Source organism: Scyliorhinus torazame, chromosome 12 (assembly GCF_047496885.1).
Source record: "Scyliorhinus torazame isolate Kashiwa2021f chromosome 12, sScyTor2.1, whole genome shotgun sequence".
NCBI lineage: Eukaryota > Metazoa > Chordata > Chondrichthyes > Carcharhiniformes > Scyliorhinidae > Scyliorhinus > Scyliorhinus torazame.
This window is the reverse complement of record NC_092718.1, coordinates 222,589,141-222,615,784: the sequence shown is the minus strand read 5'-3', so window position 1 is coordinate 222,615,784 and position 26,644 is coordinate 222,589,141. Positions and strand designations below refer to the sequence as shown.

The window sequence follows — 26,644 nt, the reverse complement described above, 5'->3', positions numbered from 1 at the left end:
TCTGAGTTCTGGTGCTGGTAGTTCCTGCTCTGGTCTCTAGGTTTATATATTTTTCTAACAGTTATCTAGTTTTTATGACTTTATTGTAAAGTAACTTATTTCACTTTGATTGTAAAAAGTATCTTTGATCTAAACCTTCTAATCCAACTAAGTATTCATTTTGACATAACCTCATCTCATAGATCTGATTACATTGTTTCCTTTGTGATGTTCAAAATGCTTTGACTTCAAGAGGTGTTACTTTTGGTTTGGTTCCTATCATTTCTATAGTTTTATTTTCCAATTGTGTCCTCAGCTCATAATTTTGACTTTGATTTTGGCTTTGAATTATGTTTCTCGTAGACTGATAGTCTCCAGTTTTCTTTAATTTACCTGGTATTAGCAAATTTTCACACTTAGAATTGTCAACAAATTCAACTGAACCTCATCCATTCTTTTCCAGATCCTTACTAAGATAGTTACTTTCAATGAAGGTGTGAGCCATTGTTTTTGGCTTCATTCAATATCCTGTGTGTTTGCTAAGCCTGCTTGACCAAGGATATCTGCATTTTACAATCCTTCCCTGGCAGCTGCTGTTAACCCTTTGTGGGATCTTTCCCTGTATCCTCTCATGTTTCTCTCAGACCAGATATTGCCAGACTTCCATGTTTCAAACGACACATCTTTCCATATTTTCAATAACAACCCAAAGCACATTCATGTGCAGATAATAAAAGTAAATTAATTTAACTAAATTAAACTTCCATTGGGCCAGGGTATCAAAGCACGTCGAACAAACGGGTTGCAGTTGAGGGACAGATTAATCGGGGAGCAGGCTTGAGGGGCTGAATGGCCTCCACCTGTCCCTACATAACAGGAGCAAAGGACTGAATGGCTGTCTTCTGATCTGGCGTTCCATCCGTAACATCTTTGCCTCTGTTTTTACAGCTCAGTCACCCCACAGGAGTGGCAGGATTTCACCAACACAAATATTGTGAATGCTGACAAACAGAAAAATAACTCGGCTGCTATGCGCTCCCTGATTGACGGAATCTTGTCACAAACGGCAGACGATATGCAGAAACAGGTGGAGGCTGCCAATCGCGCCTTTAGGTTTCGCATTCAAGAAACAAGGGACGCAAAATGCAAATTGGAAAAGCATCTCAAAAAGGTCGGTGCCTGTAATCGCTCTGGTGCCATGGAGACGCGTATCCGAGCAACTCCTGGCCCAGGGGGTAGCCCATGTTCTCACCGTCACCGAGACCATCTCGTTCCTTCTCTGTAGCATTGCCCATAACCACTCAGCTCATCTTCAACCCTCACACGGGCCTTGCTGTCAGTTGATTGGACCTGGACGTGCAGCCGTGGTACACAATCTGAGTACTGTTTAGGAAAAGAGACATGCCATCAAAGTTTTCCATCTTGCACTGATCAGGATAGCTTACAAGAATACCAAATTTAATTCCCCATGACGACGCCTTGACTAATCAGAGTCGACTTGCCTTTTTTTAAATCAAAAACTGCTCCCTGCATTAGATCCCACTAGGCGTGGTGAGCCAGGTTGAACCCGAAAGAGGTTTCAGATAAGTCTCTGTCAGACGTCACTGTGGGCCTGTAGCTTGCAGGTGAAGTGTTGGTTGGTTAGAGTGAAGGGTTGAAGTTGAAGAGTTGCGTTCAGCAGTTGCGGCCGTTTCTGTTGATTAGTCAATGTTTGTGTTTCCAGGTGGACACACTCGGTCGAGCAGCCATCACTTTTTCAGCTGACTTCCAGACAGCTTCCTCTGTGACCCCTGGTCGCAGAGAGACGCCCGGCCCTCGCATATCAGCTGAGAGCTGTGGGCTGCAACTATCTTCCACAGGCCTGGTTGCTTCTCTGCCTGCTCGAACGGCTGTCCGCAGCGAAAGCCGGTTTAGCACAGGGCTAAAGAGCTGGCTTTTAAAGCAGACCAAGGCAGGCCAGCAGCGCCGGTCAATTCCCGTACCAGCCTCCCCGAACAGGCGCCGGAATGTGGCGACTAGGAGCTTTTCACAGTAACTTCATTTGAAGCCTACTTGCGACAATAAGAGATTTTCATTTCATTTTTTTCATTTTCATTTTCAAACCTTATGCAGTTCAAATTGGCTGCTACCCCAAACTGTCGAATCATGTTTCTGTTATGACCCCCTAGGGGGACACAATTGTCCGATTCCTAGTGTTTTAGTCGAGGCAGTTAACCATGTCTCAGCCATTAACTTGAATGACTAGTTCTTCCAGGAACGTGGGCAGAAAGCCATTGTCAATGAGTTGTTTACCCTTGTGGAAAAGCTCATCAAATGTCAAATGTCTTCCCATGTCTGGTTCTGTCTACTTGCAATCCACTTGGAACCTTCTATAAACATGACCGGGTTGCAGTTATCACAGGCCCGGTGATTCTGTCAGCCATTTTTCCATCTCCAGTCAATTTATTTATTTTTAAAAAATATATAAATTTAGAGTACTCAATTAATTTTTTCCAATTAAGGGGCAATTTAGCGCGGCCAATCCACCTACCCTGCACGTCTTTGGGTTGTGGGGTCGAAACCCACGCAGACACGGGGAGAATGTGCAAACTCCACACGGACAGTGACCCGGGGCCGGGATTCGAACCTGGGACCTCGGCGCCGTGAGGCAGCAGTGCTAACCACTGTGCTACCGTGCTGCCCTGAACAGTCAATTTAAAAGAAACATGAGCTTTTTTTTTTACAAAATCAACAATATCATTTTGTACACGTTTGCAACACTCGCTGAATAAATGCAAAGTTCAGTAAGTTTGTTCATGTGTTGCCACCTTTGAGGATTTGTGTCTATACAACCCCAGGTCTCTCTGTTTCTGTCCCCCTCTGTACCATTTAATCCTCACTGGCTCTCCTCATGCTTTCCGGTGCATCGCTTCACTGTGTTTTTTAATGTTTTTATTGAATTTTTGGTATACATAACAGATATAAATATGAACAAACTTGTGGACCCCGGTGTAGTAGTCATGAGCGTATTTTCTGTTGGGCCTGTTTAAACGGCAACCCCTCCAGCTCTGCGGGTTCACCGGGAAGGTCTCTCCTCTGCTCAGGTTGAGTTTGTGGCCCGGGGAGGCTCCAAACTCTGTCACGAACGCCATGATTCCTTCCTCGCTGCTTCTCGGGTCCGAGATGTAGAGGAGCAGATCATCCGCACGGAGTGAGACTCTGTGCTCTCTGCCTCCTCTCCGAATCCCTTTCCAATTCTTTGCCGTCCTCAGCGCGATCGCTAGTGGTTCGATCACTAGGGCGAAGAGCAGCGGGGATGATGGACATCTCTGCCTCGCGCCCCTGTGCAGCTGGAAGTATTGAGAGCTGGTGGTGTTTGTCCATACACTTGCCGTGGGAGTGTCGTGCAGGCGATTCACCCAGGCAGTGAACCCTGTTCCGAGCCTGAATGGCTCCAGCACCTCGAGGAGGTACTTCCACTCGACTCTGCCGAAGGCCTTTTCAGCGTCCAGGGAGACGATCACCTCGGGTATTCTCTCCTCGGATGGGGTCATGATCATGTTGAGGGGGCGACTGATGTTCGATTTTAGCTGTCTGCCTTTGACAAAGCCCGTCTGGTCTTCTGCAACCACCTCTGGTAAGCAGCCCTCCAGCTTTCTGGCTGGATCTTGGTCAGTATTTTAGCGCCTGTGTTTAGCAGCGAGATGGGTCTGTAGGAATCGCATTCTGTTGGGTCTTTGTCTTTTTGAAGTATCAGTGAGATTGAGGCTTGTGCTGGTGTGGGTGGCAGTGCGCCCCTTGCCAGCGGGTCTGTGAACATCGCCCGCAGGGGCCAGAGGCATCGCAAGTCTTTTGTAGAAGTGCACCGGGAACCTGTCCGGTCCGGCAGCTTCCCCGCCTGCATGGAGCTAATACTCTCCATGATCTCTCCCAGTTCTAGCGGTGCTTCCAGGCCCTGTTTCCTGTCCTCTCCCACGACTGGCATGTCCAGTTCATCGAGGAACTGCTTCATCGCTGAATCCCCTATCTGTCCGCGGTCCTGTGCACAATTAAAGTCCACCCACCCCCATGATCATAGAATCATAGAATTTACAGTGCACAAGGAGGCCATTCGGCCCATCGAGTCTGCACCGGCCCTCAGAAAGAGCACCCTACTCGAGTCCATACCCCCACCCCATCCCCGTAACCCAGCGACCCCACCCAACCTTTTTTGGACACTAACGGCAATTTATCGCGGCCAATCCACTTAACCTGCACGTCTTTGGACTGTGGGAGGAAACCGGAGCACCCGGAGGAAACCCACGCAGACACGGGGAGGATGTGCAGACTCCGCACAGACAGTGACCCAAGCCCGAATCGAACCTGGGACCCTGGAGCTGTGAAGCAACAGTGCTAACCACTGTGCTGCCCTCGGTCGGTGTGTATCTATGCCGGGGAATTCTGCCATGGTCTTCTTTACGAACTCCGTGTGGTCCCAGTTGGGAATGTACACGTTAACGAGGACTAACGGTGCCCGGTCGAGGACCGCACTGAACGTGATGTACCGTCCTGGCTCGGTAAGCCTCTTCGTAACCGTGCACATCGTCTTCTTATTTAGCAGAAATGCTACCCCCCTGGCCCTCGTCCCATAGCAGGAATGGTAGGTCGGTCCCACCCAGCCCTTCCATACCCACAGCCGGTCCGGCTCTCTCCCGTTCCACAGCCGGTCCGGCTCTCTCCTGTTCCACAGCGGGTCCGGCTCTCTCCCGTTCCACTGTGGGTCCGGCTCTCTCCCGTTCCACAGTGGGTCCGGCTCTGTCCCGTTCCACAGTGGGTCCTGCTCTCTCCCGTTCCACAGCGGGTCCGGCTCTCTCCTGTTCCACAGTGGGTCCGGCTCTCTCCCGTTCCACAGTGTGTCCGGCTCTCTCCCCTTCCACAGTGGGTCCGGCTCTCTCCCGTTCCACAGCCGGTCCGGCTCTCTCCCGTTCCACAGTGGGTCCGGCTCTCTCCCATTCCACAGCGGGTCCGGCTCTCTCCCGTTCCACAGTGGGTCCGGCTCCCTCCCGTTCCACAGCCGGTCCGGCTCTCTCCCGTTCCACAGCCGGTCCGGCTCTCTCCCGTTCCACAGTGGGTCCGGCTCTCTCCCGTTCCACAGCCGGTCCGGCTCTCTCCCGTTCCACAGTGGGTCCTGCTCTCTCCCGTTCCACAGCGGGTCCGGCTCTCTCCCGTTCCACAGTGGGTCCGGCTCTCTCCCGGTCCACAGCCGGTCCGGCTCTCTCCCGTTCCACAGTGGGTCCGGCTCTCTCCCGATCCACAGCCGGTCCGGCTCTCTCCCGTTCCACAGTGGGTCCGGCTCTCTCCCGTTCCACAGTGCGTCCGGCTCTCTCCCGGTCCACAGCGGGTCCGGCTCTCTCCCGTTCCACAGCCAGTCCGGCTCTCTCCCGTTCCACAGTGTGTCCGGCTCTCTCCCGTTCCACAGCCGGTCCGGCTCTCTCCCGTTCCACAGTGGGTCCGGCTCTCTCCCGTTCCACAGTGGGTCCGACTCTCTCCCGTTCCACAGCCGGTCCGGCTCTCTCCCGTTCCACAGCCGGTCCGGCTCTCTCCCGTTCCACAGCGGGTCCGGCTCTCTCCCGTTCCACAGCCGGTCCGGCTCTCTCCCGTTCCACAGCCGGTCCGGCTCTCTCCCGTTCCACAGCCGGTCCGGCTCTCTCCCGTTCCATAGCCGGTCCGGCTCTCTCCCGTTCCACAGTGGGTCCGGCTCTCTCCCGTTCCACAGTGGGTCCGGCTCTCTCCCGTTCCACAGCCGGTCCGGCTCTCTCCCGTTCCACAGTGGGTCCGGCTCTCTCCCGTTCCATAGCCGGTCCGGCTCTCTCCCGTTCCACAGTGGGTCCGGCTCTCTCCCGTTCCACAGCCGGTCCGGCTCTCTCCCGTTCCACAGCCGGTCCGGCTCTCTCCCGTTCCACAGCGGGTGCGGCTCTCTCCCGTTCCACAGTGGGTCCGGCTCTCTCCCGTTCCACAGTGGGTCCGGCTCTCTCCCGTTCCACAGCGGGTCCGGCTCTCTCCCGTTCCACAGTGGGTCCGGCTCTCTCCCGTTCCACAGTGGGTCCTGCTCTCTCCCGTTCCACAGCCGGTCCGGCTCTCTCCCGTTCCACAGCCGGTCCGGCTCTCTCCCGTTCCACAGTGGGTCCGGCTCTCTCCCGTTCCATAGCCGGTCCGGCTCTCTCCCGTTCCACAGCCGGTCCGGCTCTCTCCCGTTCCACAGTGGGTCCGGCTCTCTCCCGTTCCATAGCCGGTCCGGCTCTCTCCCGTTCCACAGCGGGTCCGGCTCTCTCCTGTTCCACAGCGGGTCCGGCTCTCTCCCGTTCCACAGTCGGTCCGGCTCTCTCCCGTTCCATAGCCGGACCGGCTCTCTCCCGTTCCACAGTCGGTCCGGCTCTCTCCTGTTCCACAGCCGGTCCGGCTCTCTCCCGTTCCACAGTGGGTCCGACTCTCTCCCGTTCTACAGCGGGTCCGGCTCTCTCCCGTTCCACAGTGGGTCCGGCTCTCTCCCGTTCCACAGCCAGTCCGGCTCTCTCCCGTTCCACAGCGGGTCCGGCTCTCTCCCGTTCCACAGTGGGTCCGGCTCTCTCCCGTTCCACAGCGGGTCCGGCTCTCTCCCGTTCCACAGTGGGTCCGGCTCTCTTCCGTTCCACAGTGGGTCCGGCTCTCTCCCGTTCCACTGCCGGTCCGGCTCTCTCCCGTTCCACAGTGGGTCCGGCTCTCTCCCGTTCCACAGTCGGTCCGGCTCTCACCCGTTCCACAGCCGGTCCGGCTCTCTCCCGTTCCACAATGGGTCCGGCTCTCTCCCGTTCCACAGTGGGTCCGACTCTCTCCCGTTCTACAGCGGGTCCGGCTCTCTCCCGTTCCACAGTGGGTCCGGCTCTCTCCCGTTCCACAGCCAGTCCGGCTCTCTCCCGTTCCACAGCGGGTCCGGCTCTCTCCCGTTCCACAGTGGGTCCGGCTCTCTCCCGTTCCACAGCGGGTCCGGCTCTCTCCCGTTCCACACCCGGTCCGGCTCTCTCCCGTTCCACAGCCGGTCCGGCTCTCTCCCGTTCCACAGCCGGTCCGGCTCTCTCCCGTTCCACAGCCGGTCCGGCTCTCTCCCGTTCCACAGCGGGTCCGGCTCTCTCCCGTTCCACAGTGGGTCCGGCTCTCTTCCGTTCCACAGCCGGTCCGGCTCTCTCCCGTTCCACAGCCGGTCCGGCTCTCTCCCGTTCCACAGCCGGTCCGGCTCTCTCCCGTTCCACAGCCGGTCCGGCTCTCTCCCGTTCCACAGCCGGTCCGGCTCTCTCCCGTTCCACAGTGGGTCCGGCTCTCTTCCGTTCCACAGTGGGTCCGGCTCTCTCCCGTTCCACTGCCGGTCCGGCTCTCTCCCGTTCCACAGTGGGTCCGGCTCTCTCCCATTCCACAGTGTGTCCGGCTCTCTCCCGTTCCACAGTGGGTCCGACTCTCTCCCGTTCCACAGTCGGTCCGGCTCTCTCCCGTTCCACAATGGGTCCGGCTCTCTCCCGTTCCACAGTGGGTCCGGCTCTCTCCCGTTCCACAGCCGGTCCGGCTCTCTCCCGTTCCACAGCCGGTCCGGCTCTCTCCCGTTCCACAATGGGTCCGGCTCTCTCCTGTTCCACAGTGGGTCCGGCTCTCTCCCGTTCCACAGCCGGTCCGGCTCTCTCCCGTTCCACAGCCGGTCCGGCTCTCTCCCGTTCCACAGTGGGTCCGGCTCTCTCCCGTTCCACAGCCGGTCCGGCTCTCTCCCGTTCCACAGTGGGTCCGGCTCTCTCCCGTTCCACAGTGGGTCCGGCTCTCTCCCGTTCCACAGCCGGTCCGGCTCTCTCCCGTTCCACAGCCGGTCCGGCTCTCTCCCGTTCCACAGAGGGTCCGGCTCTCTCCCGTTCCACAATGGGTCCGGCTCTCTCCCGTTCCACAGCGGGTCCGGCTCTCTCCCGTTCCACAGCGGGTCCGGCTCTCTCCCGTTCCACAGCGGGTCCGGTTCTCTCCCGTTCCACAGCGGGTCCGGCTCTCTCCCGTTCCACAGCGGGTCCGACTCTCTCCCGTTCCACAGTGGGTCCGGCTCTCTCCCGTTCCACAGTGGGTCCGGCTCTCTCCCGTTCCACAGTGGGTCCGGCTCTCTCCCATTCCACAGTGGGTCCGGCTCTCTCCCATTCCACAGTGTGTCCGGCTCTCTCCCGTTCCACAGTGGGTCCGACTCTCTCCCGTTCCACAGCCGGTCCGGCTCTCTCCCGTTCCACAGCGGGTCCGACTCTCTCCCGTTCCACAGTGGGTCCGGCTCTCTCCCGTTCCACAGCGGGTCCGGCTCTCTCCCGTTCCACAGTGGGTCCGGCTCTCTCCCGTTCCACAGTGGGTCCGGCTCTCTCCCGTTCCACAGTGGGTCCGGCTCTCTCCCGTTCCACAGTGGGTCCGGCTCTCTCCCGTTCCACAGCCGGTCCGGCTCTCTCCCGTTCCACAGCGGGTCCGGCTCTCTCCCGTTCCATAGCCGGTCCGGCTCTCTCCCGTTCCACAGCCGGTCCGGCTCTCTCCCGTTCCACAGTGGGTCCGGCTCTCTCCCGTTCCACAGCCGGTCCGGCTCTCTCCCGTTCCACAGCCGGTCCGGCTCTCTCCCGTTCCATAGCCGGTCCGGCTCTCTCCCGTTCCACAGCCGGTCCGGCTCTCTCCCGTTCCACAGCCGGTCCGGCTCTCTCCCGTTCCACAGTGGGTCCGGCTCTCTCCCGTTCCACAGTGGGTCCGGCTCTCTCCCGTTCCACAGCCGGTCCGGCTCTCTCCCGTTCCACAGCCGGTCCGGCTCTCTCCCGTTCCATAGCCGGTCCGGCTCTCTCCCGTTCCACAGTGGGTCCGGCTCTCTCCCGTTCCACAGCCGGTCCGGCTCTCTCCCGTTCCATAGCCGGTCCGGCTCTCTCCCGTTCCACAGCCGGTCCGGCTCTCTCCCGTTCCACAGTGGGTCCGGCTCTCTCCCGTTCCACAGTGGGTCCGGCTCTCTCCCGTTCCACAGCCGGTCCGGCTCTCTCCCGTTCCACAGCCGGTCCGGCTCTCTCCCGTTCCACAGTGGGTCCGGCTCTCTCCCGTTCCACAGCCGGTCCGGCTCTCTCCCGTTCCACAGCGGGTCCGGCTCTCTCCCGTTCCACAGTGGGTCCGGCTCTCTCCCGTTCCACAGCCGGTCCGGCTCTCTCCCGTTCCACAGCGGGTCCGACTCTCTCCCGTTCCACAGCCGGTCCGGCTCTCTCCCGTTCCACAGTCGGTCCGGCTCTCTCCTGTTCCACAGCCGGTCCGGCTCTCTCCCGTTCCACAGAGGGTCCGGCTCTCTCCCGTTCCACAGCCGGTCCGACTCTCTCCCGTTCCACAGCGGGTCCGGCTCTCTCCCGTTCCACAGTGGGTCCGGCTCTCTCCCGTTCCACAGCCGGTCCGGCTCTCTCCCGTTCCACAGTGGGTCCGGCTCTCTCCCGTTCCACAGCGGGTCCGGCTCTCTCCCGTTCCACAGCGGGTCCGGCTCTCTCCCGTTCCACAGCGGGTCCGACTCTCTCCCGTTCCACAGTGGGTCCGGCTCTCTCCCGTTCCACAGCCGGTCCGGCTCTCTCCCGTTCCACAGTGGGTTCGGCTCTCTCCCGTTCCACAGCCGGTCCGGCTCTCTCCCGTTCCACAGCCGGTCCGGCTCTCTCCCGTTCCACAGCCGGTCCGGCTCTCTCCCGTTCCACAGCCGGTCCGGCTCTCTCCCGTTCCACAGCCGGTCCGGCTCTCTCCCGTTCCACAGCGGGTCCGGCTCTCTCCCGTTCCACAGTGGGACCGGCTCTCTCCCGTTCCACAGCGGGTCCGGCTCTCTCCCGTTCCACAGCCGGTCCGGCTCTCTCCCGTTCCACAGCCGGTCCGGCTCTCTCCCGTTCCACAGCCGGTCCGGCTCTCTCCCGTTCCACAGCCGGTCCGGCTCTCTCCCGTTCCACAGCCGGTCCGGCTCTCTCCCGTTCCACAGCCGGTCCGGCTCTCTCCCGTTCCACAGCGGGTCCGGCTCTCTCCCGTTCCACAGTGGGTCCGGCTCTCTCTCGTTCCACAGCCGGTCCGGCTCTCTCCCGTTCCACAGCCGGTCCGGCTCTCTCCCGTTCCACAGCGGGTCCGGCTCTCTCCCGTTCCACAGCGGGTCCGGCTCTCTCCCGTTCCACAGCCGGTCCGGCTCTCTCCCGTTCCACAGCCGGTCCGGCTCTCTCCCGTTCCACAGCCGGTCCGGCTCTCTCCCGTTCCACAGCCGGTCCGGCTCTCTCCCGTTCCACAGCCGGTCCGGCTCTCTCCCGTTCCACAGCCGGTCCGGCTCTCTCCCGTTCCACAGCCGGTCCGGCTCTCTCCCGTTCCACAGCCGGTCCGGCTCTCTCCCGTTCCACAGCCGGTCCGGCTCTCTCCCGTTCCACAGTGGGTCCGGCTCTCTCCCGTTCCACAGTGGGTCCGGCTCTCTCTCGTTCCACAGCCGGTCCGGCTCTCTCCCGTTCCACAGCCGGTCCGGCTCTCTCCCGTTCCACAGTGGGTCCGGCTCTCTCCCGTTCCACAGCGGGTCCGGCTCTCTCCCGTTCCACAGCCGGTCCGGCTCTCTCCCGTTCCACAGCCGGTCCGGCTCTCTCCCGTTCCACAGCGGGTCCGGCTCTCTCCCGTTCCACAGCGGGTCCGGCTCTCTCCCGTTCCACAGTGGGTCCGGCTCTCTCCCGTTCCACAGCCGGTCCGGCTCTCTCCCGTTCCACAGCCGGTCCGGCTCTCTCCCGTTCCACAGTGGGTCCGGCTCTCTCCCGTTCCACAGCCGGTCCGGCTCTCTCCCGTTCCACAGCGGGTCCGGCTCTCTCCCGTTCCACAGTGGGTCCGGCTCTCTCCCGTTCCACAGCCGGTCCGGCTCTCTCCCGTTCCACAGCGGGTCCGACTCTCTCCCGTTCCACAGCCGGTCCGGCTCTCTCCCGTTCCACAGCCGGTCCGGCTCTCTCCCGTTCCACAGCCGGTCCGGCTCTCTCCCGTTCCACAGCCGGTCCGGCTCTCTCCCGTTCCACAGCCGGTCCGGCTCTCTCCCGTTCCAAAGCCGGTCCGGCTCTCTCCCGTTCCACAGCCGGTCCGGCTCTCTCCCGTTCCACAGCCGGTCCGGCTCTCTCCCGTTCCAAAGCCGGTCCGGCTCTCTCCCGTTCCACAGCCGGTCCGGCTCTCTCCCGTTCCACAGCCGGTCCGGCTCTCTCCCGTTCCACAGCCGGTCCGGCTCTCTCCCGTTCCACAGCCGGTCCGGCTCTCTCCCGTTCCACAGCCGGTCCGGCTCTCTCCCGTTCCACAGTGGGTCCGGCTCTCTCCCGTTCCACAGTGGGTCCGGCTCTCTCCCGTTCCACAGTGGGTCCGGCTCTCTCCCGTTCCACAGCCGGTCCGGCTCTCTCCCGTTCCACAGTGGGTCCGGCTCTCTCCCGTTCCACAGTGGGTCCGGCTCTCTCCCGTTCCACAGCCGTTCCGGCTCTCTCCCGTTCCACAGTGGGTCCGGCTCTCTCCCGTTCCACAGTGGGTCCGGCTCTCTCCCGTTCCACAGTGGGTCCGGCTCTCTCCCGTTCCACAGCCGGTTCTGCTCTCTTAGTTTTCCTTCAAGGGATGTACCTATGTCGGCTTTCATGTTTCTCAGGTGGGCGAAGGTTCTGAATCTTTTCATTGGGCCTTTAAGTCTCTGACGTTCCAGGTGACTATCCTGATGGGGGGGGTTATTAATCCCCCCGTTCCTGTGGGATACTTGCCTGGTAGACGCGCCCCTGCACTGTGGGGTTTCCCTTTGTCCAGGGACCCTCCAAAATGGTTGCTAGCGGCGTCATTTTGTTCGCCAACATGTGGCCTGTTGTAGCCAGTCTCATGCCCCCCATCTTTCTTCACCTATCTCTCCCTTTTCTCTTCCCTCTGCCCCCACATCCCTGCCTTCTCCCCCCCCCCCTCCTCCCCCCAAGCCCATAGCTAATCCCCCTCTCTTCCCCCTATTTCTTCCCCTAGTTATCCCTCCGTACCCGTTGTCTAACCCCCCGCACCCCCCGGAGCCTTACCCCTCGCGGGGGATGTTCCGCGGCCTCTCTCTCCTGCATGGATCCCGGTGCTATTATCGCCCTCGGTTGTTCCCCGGTTTTGGGCTATGGTCGGAGCGATCGGTCAGCTCTTGTCAATTTCTTTTTTTTTAAATAAAAAATTGAGTTCCCAATTATTTTTTCCAATTAAGGGGCAATTTAGCGTGGCCAATCCACCTACCCTGCACATCTTTGGGTTGTGGGGGTGTAGCCATCTGAGATGGCTACCTGCAAAGGACCATGGGAATTATGGCCAACCCAGGACTCAGACAGATACAGAGCCTATGTGTATCTGAAACACAGGTAACCAGGCCTGATCGAAACCCCCGTTATTTTGGATTTCAATGGCCCATTTTCCCAGGACAATAGAACTCCAATCAAGCAACCGATACAGCCACAGACTGATCGGCGCCACTCCCTTTACCTAGAAAGCCCAACTGCCAAGGACAATGACCGCTAAGGACCCGCCCAGCTATCAAGGCTCCCGCCCCTTTATTGGCCGAAATCGAAGAGAGTGATCAGAGCCCTGTCGAACTATTGGGTCCAAGGTTAAGGACCGCCCCAAAGAGCGCGAAATCCCAGAGGGATTAAAAGAGGACACAGCCATGTGTTCTGTCTCTTTTGGATCTGGCCTGTGCCAATCCAATTGCAGCAGGAACAGCCAGCCAAGTTCAAGACCAACGATCGCTACCTGACGGATGAGCCCAGCAGAGACAGAGCCACTTTCTTCGAACCAGCCAAGTGAAATCCAGATAAAGGCCTTATCCATTTGCACAGTGCTGGTCGCCCTGAAGTTAAGTATAGGTTATTGTAGCTGATGGGTGTAGTTTAACTCGTAGTATATTGTGCTTGCATGTCGAAGTAACCCTTGTGTGTAAATAAACCATCTTTGAACTTGAACTGTCTAACTGGTTGTGTGGTCATTTGACCGATATAGGGGAAAGTCTTGTGGTTCAGCAAGAGAAATAGAAACACCCACAGTATTGGCGACGCTGTTAGGACATAACATCATATCATAAAAAGAGCCTCAGTATCATATTGGCGACTCTAAAGAGCAACATTATTGGTGACGCTGGTGGGATAGTATTCCCATTGGCAACATTATTGGCGAACTCTGATGGGATTCGATTCAAAGTGACTTTGTCACTCCGAGAGAACACAAACTTTGAAATCCAATTGCGAGAAAGAGAAAGAACCACAAGTGCAAGTCCATATCGACCAAATCACTGAATTTCGGATAGAACATAGAACATAGAACATAGAACATAGAACAATACAGCGCAGTACAGGCCCTTCGGCCCACGATGTTGCACCGAAACAAAAGCCATCTAACCTACACTATGCCATTATCATCCATATGTTTATCCAATAAACTTTTAAATGCCCTCAATGTTGGCGAGTTCACTACTGTAGCAGGTAGGGCATTTCACGGCCTCACTACTCTTTGCGTAAAGAACCTACCTCTGACCTCTGTCCTATATCTATTACCCCTCAGTTTAAAGTTATGTCCCCTCGTGCCAACCATATCCATCCGCGGGAGAAGGCTCTCACTGTCCACCCTATCCAACCCCCTGATCATTTTGTATGCCTCCATTAAGTCTCCTCTTAACCTTCTTCTCTCCAACGAAAACAACCTCAAGTCCGTCAGCCTTTCCTCATAAGATTTTCCCTCCATACCAGGCAACATCCTGGTAAATCTCCTCTGCACCCGCTCCAAAGCCTCCACGTCCTTCCTATAATGCGGTGACCAGAACTGTACGCAATACTCCAAATGCGGCCGGACCAGAGTTCTGTACAGCTGCAACATGACCTCCCGACTCCGGAACTCAATCCCTCTACCAATAAAGGCCAACACTCCATAGGCCTTCTTCACAACCCTATCAACCTGGGTGGCAACTTTCAGGGATCTATGTACATGGACACCTAGATCCCTCTGCTCAGCCACACTTTCAAGAACTTTACCATTAGCCAAATATTCCGCATTCCTGTTATTCCTTCCAAAGTGAATCACCTCACACTTCTCTACATTAAACTCCATTTGCCACCTCTCAGCCCAGCTCTGCAGCTTATCTATATCCCTCTGTAACCTGCTACATCCTTCCACACTATCGACAACACCACCGACTTTAGTATCATCTGCAAATTTACTCACCCACCCTTCTGTGCCTTCCTCTAGGTCATTGATAAAAATGACAAACAGCAACGGCCCCAGAACAGATCCTTGTGGTACTCCACTTGTGACTGTACTCCATTCTGAACATTTCCCATCAACCACCACCCTCTGTCTTCTTTCAGCTAGCCAATTTCTGATCCACATCTCTAAATCACCCTTAATCCCCAGCCTCCGTATTTTTTGCAATAGCCTACCGTGGGGAACCTTATCAAACGCTTTGCTGAAATCCATATACACCACATCAACTGCTCTACCCTCGTCTACCTGTTCAGTCACCTTCTCAAAGAACTCAATAAGGTTTGTGAGGCATGACCTACCCTTCACAAAGCCATGCTGACTATCCCTGATCATATCATTCCTATCTAGATGATTATAAATCTTGTCCCTTATAATCCCCTCCAAGACTTTACCCACTACAGACGTGAGGCTCACCGGTCTATAGTTGCCGGGGTTGTCTCTGCTCCCCTTTTTGAACAAAGGGACCACATTTGCTGTCCTCCAGTCCTCTGGCACTATTCCTGTAGCCAATGATGACATAAAAATCAAAGCCAAAGGCCTCCCATAGAATCCTAGGATAAATCCCATCAGGTCCCGGGGACTTATCTATTTTCAGCCTGTCCAGAATTGCCAACACCTCTTCCCTACGTACCTCAATGCCATCTATTCTATTAGCCTGGGGCTCAGCATTCTCCTCCACAACATTATCTTTTTCCTGAGTGAATACTGACGAAAAATATTCATTTAGTATCTCGCCTATCTCTTCAGACTCCACACACAATTTCCCATCCCTGTCCTTGACTGGTCCTACTCTTTCCCTAGTCATTCGCTTATTCCTGACATACCTATAGAAAGCTTTTGGGTTTTCCTTGATCCTTCCTGCCAAATACTTCTCATGTCCCCTCCTTGCTCGTCTTAGCTCTCTCTTTAGATCCTTCCTCGCTACCTTGTAACTATCCATCGCCCCAACCGAAACTTCACACTTCATCTTCACATAGGCCTCCTTCTTCCTCTTAACAAGAGATTCCACTTCCCTGGTAAACCATTTCACTTCCCTGGTAAACCATGTGTGTACTAACCTGCAGGCGTACTAACAGGGATATAAGGTAAACTCGTCAGATTGTGTCAAAACTATCGAGGGAATTGTGAACCAGAAAATAGCTTAGGCCATACCCGCTGTTCAAATCGCCGCCTTATTCCCCTGTCCCAAATTAAAGGTAGGGAAAGAGAAGATAAAAGTAGAGCAAGAGATATTAGAGGAAGAGCAAAAGAATTATTAGAAGCAATGGCCACAAAAGCGATGGGACGTTTAATGAACCCACAGGAAGCCGAGGTCGCAGCGACCAACAGAGCAGAGCAGTGCCCCATATGGGAGGAAGAGTTGAGGAAGTATTTGAAGGGGAAAGGATGGTCCAATTTTTGTGCGAATGGTGAGTCAGGTCCAGGAAGCATAGGACAAGCTTGGTGGGACAATCTAAGTGAGGTCCACAAGAAAAATGCAGCAAAGGTCCGAAAGCCGATGGCAATAGTGTCCTGTTTGGCACAGTTGCGAGGCACAGAGGAGGTCGTGAGGACGCTCCGTAGGCAGCTAGTTGAGAAAGACGAGAAGAATGAGGGAAACAATAGTGAAAGTGAAAAGATAATCGAGCAACTCCGGGAACAGTTGGCAGCTAAGGATAAGGAGGTGGCGGATGTGAAACGAGCACACCAATTTTGTTTAGTTCACCTCAGCAGCTTTTAGACCCAGTACGATAAAGCCTACCAAGACGCACAGCGCGCAATTTTGGTACGAGAAGAGACAGAACAGCAGGTAGCACAGTTAACGAGTCAATGTGTGGATTTAAAAGCAGCTTTGCGAGCGCTCCACAGCTCCATGAAAGAACAGAGACAGAGCAGAATAGACCACGCGAAATGCAGACAACAGATGGAGAAATTACAGTCACTGCTTTCAGTGTGGAATGGATTGAGGTATTATAGAATTTAGGTGAGGAAGATGCCCCCGATTGGCAAGAACTAAATGAAACCGCCCAGAGATATGTTGAGGATACAGGGAATCAGAATCGAGGCCCCCAGGCCCCGAAAAGGAAAGCACCGTCACCACCGACTGCACAGGCAGCAGCCCCCCCCCCTCCCCATGAATCCGGTTACCACACAGCGCAAGGCCTCGGATCAGGAGGAGCCGGATTGCGTTTACACCCCCCCACTATCCATAACCCAGTTGAGCGAGGCTTGTCCGAAAATCAGTCCATTCCAGCCCACCGCAGACCCCCCAACTTCTTTGAGGCGATGCGCCAACAAAAAGTTATGTACGGCCTAGACGAGAGAGAGGAAGTCAAACTCATAGTTATGAGCCTTAGCTAGTCCGTAAGATCAGCTTTCCCTGAACCCCAGAATGTAGCGGGAGGAACCCTACAGAAAATGAAAACGGCCATTTTAGATGCAATCGGATATAACAAAGGAGATCCAGTCGAGGGTTTAAACCACTATAGGCAAAAGAAGGGAGAGCATCCTGTGCTGATGTGCATCAATGTAAATGTATGTAGGCTAGCTAGACACAAGAGGGAGCACCAGAAACATCACACACACTCAACCAATAGATCAGTTAGATAGGACACGACCAATGGACATTCACGATACACACAGAGGTGACACGACCACAGGGGGGCATTACACCAACCCATATATAAAGGACACCACACACATGATCTGCCTCTTTCCAGTGGAGACAGTCAGTGAGTAGAGACACAGGGTTGATTCAATATTACACCCACCACGTGGATTGCAGCAACTGGTTAGTCAGTCTGGGTAGCTATAGTAGGATTAGCAGTAGTGTCGAACCCAAGTAATAGAAGTGTGAATAGTTTAATAAACGTGTTGAAGTTATCTCCATGTCTGAACCTTCCTTTGTCAAGAGCACCACAAGGAAGCCGCTTATGTTACACCGACAACATAACAAATCATGGTACCAGCAGTGAACTGTTTCAATCCCGATCGCCATACCTCAGCATACAGTGACAACCAGCAACGATATCCAGGCAAGATGTTCGAGGTCCGGGTTCCGCAGCAGCTCCAGTGCCACGGCGATCTCCGCGGAAACTGGCGGGCATTCCGGCAAAAGTTTGAAATCTTCCTGGTGGCAGCCGAACTAGAAGAAGTGGCCGATGCTGAAAAGACAGAGCTTCTGCTCACCATCGCCGGTGCCAGAGCAGAAGAAATCTTTTAAAAATTCAAGTTCTCCAAGGGGCAAAACAGGAGCGACTCCCAGGCAGTCCTGGGCAAATTCGGCAAATACTGTGAGGAAAACACACTCCACCCAGCAAGAAAAGGTAAGAGAAGCGCCAGTACTCACCACGAGGCCGAGATCCCCGAGCAGAGAACGATTTTGGTTGGCGGCCATCTTTCTAAAGGGACTGCACTTGCGCAGTTGCGCGAGACGCCGCACATGCGCAATCATGAAAACGGCCCCCGGTACAGGAACAGCGATATGCGCATGTGCAAACGCTTCCTACATATGATGTCACATCCGTCATGACATCAGAGGCCCCGGGCCACGGCCATTTAAAGGGGAAACGTCCCAAATCAAAGAAAAAATCTTTTAAAGCTGTAAAACAACCTTCCTTCACCTGGAATGACAGCACAATGCCTCAGATTGAACCAGGAAATGAAATTAACCTCCGAAGAACCCTGCAACAAGCAGTTACCTACGCCCAAACCGATGATTCCGACCGTGAATACTTCGACACCGACCTTTACATTTTCTCTGGACCTCGCGAGCCCAATGCCAGCTCCGACACAAACAGTGATGAGATGGTCCTAGAACACAACGACTCAGACGAACCTTTCACCTTGGGAGACTACCCCAGTACCAAATCCGAACCGCAACTAGACGTGTTGCACATTGGCGACCCCCGTATTGAATCCGACGCAGACGCGGATTCGTTCTTCGGATTTGAGGATATTCAGCCCAGCAGATATGACATCCCGACTCGTGAGTGCAGGATGATGCTGCAGCCTGAAACCAAGAGACAGAGAGTGGTACACGCCCACAGAGAGCGGCCTGCTGCCACACAGAGCGTGGTCCACGCACCGCTCAGGGTTCCCAACTCTACAAAAGAAGACATGCATGACTCCACGCAGCAGTCCTTGCATGAACAAGAAGTGACTCCAGTGTCACAAGCCTCCGCAGCGAGCTCGTGGACAGACTCCACAATTGCAGAAACGCAAGACTCCAGAGCGCAGTCCTTGCAGGAACAAGACCATGAGGGTCTAGCAACCTCCTCTGACCAACTAGCGGCAGATGATGCAAGTCTGCCATGCTCAAGTAAACAGCAAGAAGACTATGACAGTCTACCACGCTCCAGTGCACAGCAGGACGACCATGACGGTCTATCATGCTACAATGAAGGACAAAGCGACGATGACTGTCCCAAGCCCAAATGAAGGACAACAGCAAGACAACGACAGTCCACCCACATTGTTTGCACCACCAGATGAAGACTCTGACAATTTACCCAACCCAAGTGAAGAACAAGCAGCTACTGAGGATCTACCCACGGTATGTGAGACGAGTGACGACAGCATCTCACTTCCCATGCAAGATGTGCAAAGTGACAGACCTCAGCTGGTGTGTACAGAGGCAACTCGACGATCACTGTGAGACCACTGGTGACTCTCGTGACTCCACAATACTTCCACCCTCATTCGCTCGAACCTCTCCACAAGTCAATGCATTCCTGCATGTTCCGACTCCAGACGTGCAGCTTCAAGAAATCTCAGCTGACTCCAGTGAACCTGCTAAGACTCCGGATGGGGAGCATCAACAAACCAACACTGACTCAGTTAAAACAGACCAGACTCCAGATGGGGGGCAACCAAACGCCAACTCTGATTCATGTAAGCCGGACTTTACTCCAGATAGGGAGTGCCGCAACCTCAGTGATGGCACGCTCAGGGTGACAGCAGATGCCACAACGACAGGAGATGGATCACTTAACAATTACACTGGGTCAGTAATAACAAGCAGCGGCTACAGTCCAAGAGGAATACACCAATATTCACCACAGCTATATCCACACATGTTTTCCACACCAGCAGTGCAGCCAATGACAGCTCATGCTGGACAAACCCAGTATTCAGGCATGCAGCAGCCAGCAGTCTATGCAGCATATTCTCAAACAGGCCAGCACTACGGATTGCCCAGTAATGGAATCAAGACCGAAGGAGGACTACCGCAGGCGCAATCTGCAATACAGACTGGATTCCTTAGTTACAGCCCAGGATTTGCTACACCCCAGCCTGGCCAGACGGCATATTCCTATCAGATGCAAGGTTCTAGTTTCACACCATCACCAGGTATTTATGCGAGCAGCAATTCTGTTTCCAATTCGACAAGCTTCAACGGTTCTCAGCAGGACCACCCTTCCTGCACAGCATGTGGCCAGAACCAGTATGTGCAGACTTATCCAACTTCAACATATGGCACATCCATGACCTCGAATGATACTGTTGATGGTACCTCTTCAACGTCAACACCTCATCAGCTACAAGATGCCCTCCGACAGCACCATCACAAACAGCAAAAAAAGAAAGGGACTCCAAATCAGACAGCGAAGTGATTTGACCATTTCTTGGTTCCTGTGGCACAGGGAGGTTGATGCCGTTCATAACCAAGAGACACTTGACCATGATGATTGATGGTTTTTGGACTCACACGAATGATTTGGACTTATTGTTTAATCTCTGTTCCCATGACTTGTATACCTTACCTTATCTACCTGTTCTTTGTTCAATTTTCTCAAAGTGTACAGAAAATATGTAACATATAAAAAAGGGGGGATGTGGTGATGTGCATCAATGTAAATGCATGTAGGCTAGCTAGACACTAGAGAGAGCACCAGAAACATCACACACACACACACTCAACCAATAAACGTGTTGAAGTTATCTCCACGTCTGAACCTTCCTTTGTCAAGAGCACCACAAGGAAGCCGCTTATGTTACACCTACAACATAACAAATCACATCCGACCGCATTTGCAGGTCGCCTTTGGATCCATTTTAAGGCAGCATTTGGGGATTTGAACCGCACACACTTAAGTGAGGATGACACCACTAAATGGTCCCGCACTTTAGTCTCACATGCCACAGAAGCAGGCCAAAAGGCTTGTGGGAATTACGACCCCGCAGACCACACACACAATGAAGTGTGGGTATTAAAATGACTCTTTAGATCATGGGAACAATCCCTACACAGACAGACAGATCAGGACGAGTTCGAAGCAAACATGCACCCACTTAGGATTAGCCAGGGACCCGCATGCATAAACGAGGGTAGGGGAGAAGTCCAATATCCCAGGGAACCAAACCCAAGGGAGCAATCCACCAGAGAGCCTGCTCCACCGTACGTGCCCCGGGGGTCATGTTACAACTGTAGGCAGTCAGGACACTTCGCCCGAGATTGCAGGAGATCCCCACCCCCAGCTGGACTAGCCCCCAGATATGAAAGAGAACACCACCCACAGCAGCTACAAGGTCCCAGCTGTCCCATGCAAACTGTGAGCGCTTATCCACCACTTCTCCTGGCAGGGACACCTCAGCAAGGCCACTTCATTTTTGTTTCTCTCTTCTTTGGTCACACTACACCGACTCCATATGCTCGTTACACCCCAGCCCAAATGTGATTGCGGCCAACAAACATATAAAACTGGCCGCCCTGAAATTCGGCCGGTAAAGACGAGCCTGAACCGTCAATGGTTGTCGTAAAGAAAAGACTGGACGGAGAAATTGTCCGCCCACTCCCCGCGTCGACCACAAGCTGCGAGAGCCTCTGTACTTTGAAAAGTGGTATTTCTTGTCTCTCAAAACGTTATTTAATGAGGGAGTCACACATGGTGACGATCATAATGGGAAATTGGATTAAGGAGAGATAGACAAGTAAAACGAGATATTAACCGAAGATGATAACAGATATTCTGCTTGCACCCCCAGCATCACACGGAACACGGACGACAAGATGAAGCAAGGACCGCTGACAAACGTTTTGATCTTCGCTGGACTCCTGCAATTGCGTGCGCAACAAACTATTTTAATGCACACTACAGCAGCCCCGAATACCACCACACAACATGACACCCCTAGCCCGGACACTACACCAAACATGGAGATAGACACCGAAACCCCCACTTGGTGCGAAAACATTGCCAAATGGAACCCCCTTTCATACACAGTAGAGGCCCTTCTAGTAATTGCAATAATCTGCAGTGTCATTCAGACACTTCGACTCCGTAAATGGCGAGCAAAAGCCTCCTCATTCCCGATATATACAGTCCGATCCCCCTTTTTCGGCATTCCACAAAACTGAATTTCCTGCTGTAAGAATTATAACCATGTACCTCTGTAAACTTTGCTGGATTAAGTAGAAATGTAATGCTGCTGTTTTAAAATTTTTGTACTGTACATACGTTCTTTTTGATATTTACCAGCAACATAAGAGTAGTTTAGAGAGTGTTAGTTAGAGATTCAATTGTGCGGATAAGTTAAATGTTTAATAGTGAAATGTTTTGTAGTGACCCGTTAGAAATTAATAATTTGTGATGTGTTAATGGAATTAGGTAAATGCCCCAATATATAGGACAGAGTAGTGCAGAACCTGGCCTTGACCAAGGGTGACTGGCACACCAAGGATGATAACGGATCAACAGTGTGATCTACCACGCTTCGCGTTCAGGATCAAGAGGACGGGATGTAGCCACCTGAGGTGGCCGCCTGCAAAGGACCATGGGAATTATGGCCAACGCAGGACTCAGACAGATACAGAGCTTCTGTGTATTTGAAACACAGGTAGCTAGACCTGATCAAAACCCCCGCTCGTTTGCATTCTAATGGCCCATTTCCCCAGAACAATAGGACTGCACTCAAGAGACCGGTACAGCCACAGACTGATCGGCGACACTCCCTTTACTCAGAAAGCCCGACTGCCAAGGACAATGACCGCTAAGGACCCGCCCAGCTATCAAGGCACCCGCCCCTTTATTGGCCAAAATCGAAGACAGTGATCAGAGCCCTGTCGAACTATTTGGTCCAAGATTAAGGACCGCCCCAAAGAGCGCGAAATCCCAGAGGGATAAAAAGAGGACACCGCCATGTGTTCTGTCTCTTTTGGATCTGGCCTGGGCCACCCAATTGCAGCATAACGACCAGACAGCCAAGTTCAAGGCCAACGATCGCTACCTGACGGATGAGCCCAGCAGAGACAGAGCCACTTTTTCAAACCAGCCACGCGAGATTTGAACCCGGGTCCTCAGCGCCGTAGGCAGCAATACTAACCGCTGTGCCACCGTGCTGCCCCTCTGTCGATTTCTGATGGGTTGGCGAAGCTGTCCCTTCCCACCAGGTTACCCAGCATTTGGGTCACACACAATCTGTGGGGTTCCTACCTTCGATCCCCTCCGGTAGGCCCACAATTCGGAAGTTCTGCCGCCTCGACTGGTTCTCCTGATCCTCGACTTTTCCTCGTGTGTCTTGTTAGTGGTGTGGGGATGATTTGTGTTGTTTGTGGACGTTTTTTGGGCAAAAAAGTGCCCATTTTTCAGGTTCGTGGGAGGAGAGCCACCTGATGTGTGCCCTCTCGGCACATTGCCCTCACCCGCCTCACAGTGTTAAACTGCATCTGCCGTGTGTTTGCCCATTTCCCCAGTCTGTCTCTCGCCTCCTGAAGTCGGTTTAACAAATTTCCAAGTTTGGAGTTGTTTGCAAACTGGGAAGTGATGTGTTGTAACCCAAGTGCTGGTCGATTAACAGAAATCCAGGCACGTTCTGAACAATTTTATTCAGTTCTGAGGTTCAGTGCTATTTGTGTTTATGACGGGGCGCTCATTCTTCCTCAGGTGTTGGATGAGATTTCATCGCAGGAGAAGAACATCGACCTGCTGAAAAAGGCCATCATGGACGAGGAAGGGCCCATGATGGTGGCTCAGACACGCCTGGACACGCGGACTAAACGGCCGAACGTGGAGCTGGTACGAGACCCGGCACAATATCGGCTGCTCAGTGAAGTGAAAGAGATAACGGATAATGTGAGCAGGTGAGTTATGGGTGGGGGGGGCGTTGAAGGTGGGGGTTTGGGGGGGGGGGTGAGCTGTCAGAGGGGGAGGGAGACATTTGCATTGATCCCCATCGTGCAAAAACAGCAGCGAAATGTAACAAGCTCTGGACCATTATAGGGAGGCGGGACAATCGTATGGCACAGAAGGGAGGTCATTCAGACTCTCCGAAAGAACAATCCCAGTGGCCCCGCCCTCCTATACCCTTTCTCCGTCGCCCTGCGAATGTTTCCTGTGTTGCAGAGGGAGGGAAGGCAGGTTGTACGGAGGCTATCAATAGTTTACAGGGAGATATTGACGGGCTCAGTGAGCGGACAGAAAATTGACAGATGAATTCAATGTGGGGAAAATGGGCGATTATTTATTTTGGAAGAAAGAATGAGAATGCGGTTATAATTTTGATGGAAGGAGAGGCTGAATAAAAGCTCACAGAATAAGGGCGTGCCCAATTAAGATAGATTTCAGGAGGAATTTCTTCTCTCAAAGTGCGGCGAATCTTTGGAATATTTTATCCCAGGAAGCTGTGGAGGCCGAGACATGTTCTCAAGGCTGAAATGGATAGGTTTCTAATCAGTGGGGGAATTAAAGGTTATGGAGATAAAGCAGAAAGTGGTTGTAGTGAGTGCTGGATCAGACTTGATTTTATTAAATAACAGAGCAGGCTTGAAGGGCTGAGGGGCCTTACCCTCTTCCTGTTTCTTATGGCCTTATAGAGGGAGCTTTACTCTGTATCTAACCCCGTGTTGTACCTGTCCTGGGAGTGTTTGATGGGGGACAGTATAGAGGGAGCTTTACTCTGTATCTAACTCCGTGCTGTACCTGTCCTGGGAGTGTTTGATGGGGACAGTGTAGAGGGAGCTTTACTCTGTATCTAACCCCGTGCTGTACCTGTCCTGGGAGTGTTTGATGGGGACAGTGTAGAGGGAGCTTTACTCTGTATCTAACCCTGTGCTGTACCTGTCCTGGGAGTGTTTGATGGGGATAGTTTAGGGGGAGCTTTACTCTGTATCTAACCCCGTGCTGTACCTGTCCTGGGAGTGTTTGATGGGGACAGTGTAGAGGGAGCTTTACTCTGTATCTAACCCCGTGCTGTACCTGTCCTGGGAGTGTTTGATGGGGACAGTGTAGAGGGAGCTTTACTCTGTATCTAACCCCGTGCTGTACCTGTCCTGGGAGTGTTTGATGAGGACAGTGTAGAGGGAGCTTTACTCTGTATCTAACCCCGTGTTGGAATTAAATTGGACCAGTGTTTAAGTGTCCGGGGAGGGAATCTCCCACTTTGTTAAAACATAACGGTGAGGCTGACTGTTTTTCTGCACAGGCTCCGAGACACTCTGGCTGAGGCCGAGGCTGAGCTGAGGGGCTTGCGCCGGAATCAGCTGGCCCTGGAGGAGGAGATTGAAATCAAGACCAACAGCTTGTACATTGATGATGTTCAGTGTATGAATCTGAGGAACTCCATTTCCGTCAATCACTTCTAGGACCACACAGCTCGGAGAGATTGTCGGCACGGTTTAAGGAAAATGCTTTCATGTACCATAAATCACACTTTATAACACAAGTGTTTTAGTTTTATTTCTTTATCTTTGCTGGTTGGCTTCACCCCTTCCTAATGTATCTATGTATAACTGTCAGAAATATTAATAAATCCTTTTAAAATAACATTTCATGGCTTTTCGTTCTTGTGGGTGGGCCCAGTGACAGTCCTTCATTTATCCTGAGACTGAGGGGAGGCAGTGGTGGAGTATTATTGTCATTAGACGAGTAATCAAAAGACCCCAGGGTGGTGCTCTGGGGTCCTGTGTTCAAATCCCACCACGGCAGACTGATGGTGACAGATGGTGAAATTTGAATTCAATAAAAATAAAAATCTGGAATTAAAAGTCTAAGATGCCCATGAAACCTTTGTCGATTGTCACAAAAACACATCTGCTTCACTGTGAAATGTGCCGTCCCTACCCTGTCTGGCCTACATGTGACTCCAGACCCCCCACAGCGATGAGGTTAACTCTTCAAGGCCCTCCTCTTCAATGGCCGAGCGAGACACTCAGTTCAAGGGCGAAAAACATCCCAAGAACAAATAAGGAGCTTCTTCACCGACAGTTGTGGATTTTCGGAATTCGCAAAGCCCGAGGGTTGTGGATGTTCGATACGATTTATTTATTTTGGGAACGGCGCCGATCGGTTTGTGATGTTAGCGGCCCGCTCCCATTGGCGAGATGAGGAGCCCACCGAGAAACCAATAATCACCAATTCAAGCCAATCTCCTTCCCATTAATGGAAGCGACCCCCCCCTCCCTATCTAACCACCTCCCCCGGAAGAGGTCATGCGAGCACCGATTAGTACACCTTGCTATGCTCACAGTGCTGCTGAATTTGGTGCATTTGAGTGCTATAGTGAGAGTTTGGTGACTGAGGGAGTTAGGTGAGGAGGGAGTAAGGTGCTCCTTTCATTTTGTTTTCCTACATTTCCTCAAAGAGCATGAAGGGAGCCGGGAGTTTACAGAGAGTGCAGCTGACTGGGAGCAGAGTCGGAGGGCGGAGGTCCAGTTGGTCCACAGGGCAGCTATATTCTGTAAGGTAAGAGGGGATGGAGGCTAGGCCAGTTGCATGCTCCTCCTGTAGGATGTGGGTGATGAGGGATACCACCGGTGTCCCCGCTGACTATACCTGCGGGAAGTGCACCCAACTCCAGCTCCTCAAAGACCGTGTTAGGGAACTGGAGCTGGATGAACTTTGGATCATCCGGGAGGCAGAGGGGGTTATAGAGAAGAGTTACAGGGAGGTAGCCACATCCAAGGTACAGGACAAGAGTAGTTGGGTTACAGTCAGGGGAAGGAAAACAAAGGGCTAGACAGTGCAGGGATCCCTCCTGGCCGTTCCCCTTCAAATCAAGTATACCGTTTTGGATGCTGTTTGGGGGGGGGGGGGGGGGGGGGGGAGGGGGGGAGATGACCTACCGGGGGAAGGCCCTTGCGGCCAGGTCTCTGGCACTGAGTTCTGTGGCTCAGAAGGGATGAGGGAGAATAGAAAAGCAATAGTGATAGGAGACTCAATGGTTAGGGGAATAGATAGGAGATTCTGTGATCGCGAACGAGACTCCCGGAAGGTATGTTGCCTCCCGGGTGCCAGGGCCAGGGATGTCTCGGATCGAGTCTACAGGATTCTTAAGGGGGCGGGGGAGCAACCAGAAGTCGTGGTGCACATAGGCACCAACGACATAGATAAGAAAAGGAATGAGGATCTAAAAAGTGATTTTAGGTTGGAAGCTAAAGAGCAGGACAAGCAGAGCAGTGATCTCAGGATTGCTATCGGTGCCACGTGCAAGTGAGGCAAGGAAC

At 53.8% G+C, this 26,644-nt stretch overlaps 1 protein-coding gene across 1 annotated transcript in view; it reads left to right on the top strand.

Moving 5' to 3' along the window:
* The window catches only part of tekt1 (tektin 1), a 95,736-nt gene extending 70,771 nt beyond the window's left edge, over window positions 1-24,965 (top strand). Inside the window, exons 5-7 of the mRNA XM_072469993.1 lie at window positions 928-1,150; window positions 23,088-23,284; window positions 24,625-24,965. Coding sequence (XP_072326094.1) covers window positions 928-1,150; window positions 23,088-23,284; window positions 24,625-24,784 — 580 coding nt within the window. The 3' untranslated portion in view covers window positions 24,785-24,965. The remainder of the gene's footprint in view (window positions 1-927; window positions 1,151-23,087; window positions 23,285-24,624) is intronic.
* The last annotated feature ends 1,679 nt before the right edge of the window (window positions 24,966-26,644 follow it).